Source organism: Wasmannia auropunctata, unplaced genomic scaffold (assembly GCF_000956235.1).
Source record: "Wasmannia auropunctata unplaced genomic scaffold, wasmannia.A_1.0 LD273012.1, whole genome shotgun sequence".
Taxonomy (NCBI): Eukaryota; Metazoa; Arthropoda; class Insecta; order Hymenoptera; family Formicidae; genus Wasmannia; species Wasmannia auropunctata.
In genome coordinates this window covers 531-4,144 of record NW_012089878.1, presented here as the reverse complement: position 1 = coordinate 4,144, position 3,614 = coordinate 531, and the positions used below count along the sequence as shown (strand labels likewise).

The 3,614-nt window shown below is 25.7% G+C and overlaps 1 protein-coding gene across 1 annotated transcript; it reads right to left on the bottom strand.

Moving 5' to 3' along the window:
• Positions 1-1,168: 1,168 nt before the first annotated feature.
• Positions 1,169-3,206, bottom strand: LOC105462007 (lipase 3-like; the record flags this gene model as incomplete). Its single annotated transcript, XM_011708528.1, has 4 exons — positions 1,169-1,424; positions 1,965-2,107; positions 2,782-2,866; positions 3,048-3,206. Coding segments are annotated over 4 exons (543 nt in total), but the record flags the coding sequence as incomplete, so codon positions are not given.
• Between the last annotated feature and the right edge of the window lie 408 nt (positions 3,207-3,614).

Sequence of the window (3,614 nt, the reverse complement as noted above, 5' to 3'; positions counted from 1 at the left end):
TTCATTGAAATCAAGAAATTCCTAATAAAAGATAGAATAAACACACTCCAATATAATAAATGAATTCCTAATAAACAAACGGGAATACAAAAATGTATGTAAAACAATTATAATATAATCTGTACAAGATGTAATAATGTAAAAAATATAACATCAGAATAATTATATTTATGGGTTATTCTATACGAAAACGCAAATGCAGGCTCTGCCCATAAATGATTTGATCCTTTATAAACGTACAAGTACTCAAAATATAGCTTATTTTATGTTGAATCGAATGTCACATGGTGAATTTGGAATACTTCAAAATGGCAATCACGGAAGCGTCCTTAATGGACTGTCGTCAAAAAATTTTTGGAACAAACTTTAATTACCGAAGGCACAGCGGGCTAATCATTTTTTTTATTTCCATAAATTAAGATTTTGGAGATCGCTGAATATTAATCCGTAGTCATAGTTATAAAACAAAGGCGAATCCAATATGTCGGCTAAATTTAGCCAATTTTAAAATAATGCAAATTTTTTGCACAAGACTCACTAAACCGAAGTTTTTTGAGTCGCTAATTGGAATTGTTAATTATTAAAGCAGGATTCTGAATATCAAATCTAAAATGGCAAGTGGAATATGGCTAGTGACATCTCACTGCAATGATCAAGTTGGAAAAATTTTTTGGACATTAATATGTATAGGCACTGATTTATTGGGTTTCTGATTGCAAAATCAATCTTTGCTCAAAGTTCAAGGCTATTGAGCTAATATGGTAAATAAAATATGGAAATAATGAAATTTGTATTATTATATTACTTTTGAAATCTAAAAACACTTTTTCGTCAAAAAATTGTAATTTTTGAAAATTAGACACGGAACACTCACAATCAGACAAATACATTGTATTTGCCAAAACATATTCATATAATACTGTGAATCGTCAATACCGTGCAAACTTTACGTTGCTTGACTGACATTGACTTTGTTAACGGAAATAAGCCAAATCTGTGAATAATCGATTGTTGTTTGATTATAGATTGTTCATGGATGACTGCTTAAATCAAATTAATAAATTTCGCTTATTTAATGTTACCCAGTATATCTTTGTTTATTGTTACTGCAAATGTGTGTAAATGACGAACAGAAAGGGAGACGGCAGGAGGGTGAGAGAGAGAGAGAGAGAGAGATAGAAATGTATATATTTTTTTAAACAAAGTAAAGTAATGTTTTTAACAAGGAAACATCAGACGCATATTAAATTATCATCGATTGTTTACGTCTAATTATTAAATTCTTGAAGTAATTCTATCAAACGATCGTACATTAGTGTTTTAGCATCAATGGCCCATAAAAAATCCAAATGAGTCCACAATTTATGTGGATTTTCCTCCAGCACGATAACATTAGGCAAGTGTCTATGTATCTCGAGAACATTCTGGAATTAAAAACATGGAGCTAAAATTAATAATAATAATAAAATAAGAGAAACATGTACAATTATTTCTTAAAGGCTGTTTTTATATAATATACATATAATAATATAGGCAGATGAAATGAAAGAAGGAATAGAAATGATGAAAGGAAAGCGGAGAGAAAGATATGATAAAAGAGAAGAAGACAATAAAAGACGATATTTTGCACAATATTATGAAATGAAAATCGTGCAGTTTTCAAACTTAAGCTTTTAAAAATTCAAATCTTAAATTATTTTTATACTACAATTATATAATACAAAGTGTAAATGTAATTATAAAAAATAAATTATTCAAAGTTAATTATATAATTCAAGTAAAAAACATTTTTGATTTTTTTCTAAGTCAATTATAGTTTACATGAAACGCAGATAAAGCTGTTAATATAATATACATATAATAGTATACTTATAGTATACATATCATAAAGTTTTATTTGTTTTCTTTAATATATATTTTTTACTCATGAGATATATTTACATAAGAATTAGAAGTGACTTTACCGTTTTTAAAGCAAGTAAATCATTTGCGCCGTAAAATATAGCCAAGGGTGCAGTAACTTTTTTAAGATCATATGTGATAGGTGTTATCTGTCCATATTTTTTGTAGTTTCCAAAATATCCGTAATCTAAAGCTTGAAATTTCTCTGCAACAATCAATAATATTTATGTACATAATTAGAGAATTAAAAACAAAAAATTTTACACATTTCAGTTTTCATTTAAATAAAATATCGCATGATAGTGTTTAATGTTCTTACAAGAATTATTATTGGGACAGTTGTTTTATATTATTAATAAAGGTAACAAAAGGTAACAAAGTAAAAATAAAAGATGTTAATATTATTAAATAACATTTAATCAACATTTCTTGATTTATAATAAATATGAAAATTTGTTATATAATATATAATGTTATATAATATTGTTATATAATAGGTATATCCCAAACGAAAATTTTTTTTGAAAAAAAGAAAAAAATTTACACTAAGTATATAAACAAGTATCGAATCGTACGTTACATCTTACCAAAAATATTATTTTAAGAAATAAAAGTTGTTCAAAAACAATTATAAGATCAATCAAGTTGCCAAGTATTTGATTATATATAGAGACAAAAATATTATTTTAATAAACTGTTTAAGCCATCCAAAAGTATGCAGCAAAAGTTTAATGCCATTGTCTTTCCAAATAATTTTAAATTTCATAAAACAGGCTGAAAGTGACTAAAATGACCAATGGAAAGTAAAAACTTGGCATATCCGGATTGTATCAATTAATAAGGTGTTCATAAAATGCGGTAGAGGAAAGAAATACTTACCTGTAATAACATTTTGATGAAAATGAAGTAATGTTTGAGTTGAAGTTCCACCCGGACAATTTGAAATTATTTCCGGTAATGCTGTCTGCAACGAATGGTTTTATTAAAAGCATTTTCGCAATGTTACACATTAAATTACAGAATATAAATATATAAATGTATTTTTCTACTTTTTGCTTCTTAAATAATGGCAAATAATAAAAACAATGGCAGTGTTACAATTGATAAAAACATGCTAAATTAGATATGTATGATATACACTGTACAGTATTAAATTGTGCTGGATCAGTTCCGGAGATAAGAAAAAACAGTCCAACGCAGACAGCTTGAGTAATTGTATTATCTGCACACAGTGTTCTTCCAATTCTAATGATTGTTGATGATAAAGACAGTATTTCATATATTTCATTCAAATCAAGAAATTCCTAATAAACAAATATAATGGACAAACTTCAATATAACAAATAAATTCCTAATAAACAGAAATATAAAGATATACCTAGAAGAATTGAAATAAAATTTGTACCAGATGCAATATAATGTAAAAAACATAACATCAAAATAATTATATGTATGTATACTTTCTGAAATGTATAATCAATGACAAAATAATAACATAATAAAAACTGTCAGTACGCAATTGTTAAAATGGCTGTATGATACAGATACACAAGAAAATAATTTATTTGTCAAAATGATCATTTCAAACAAAATTAAATCTTTTTTTTATTATAAATAATCATATGTAATAATTTACAATAATTACAAAAATTTTATTAAAAATATGAATACAAGAATTTCATGAAAAAGTACATTATAAAAAATAATATTTT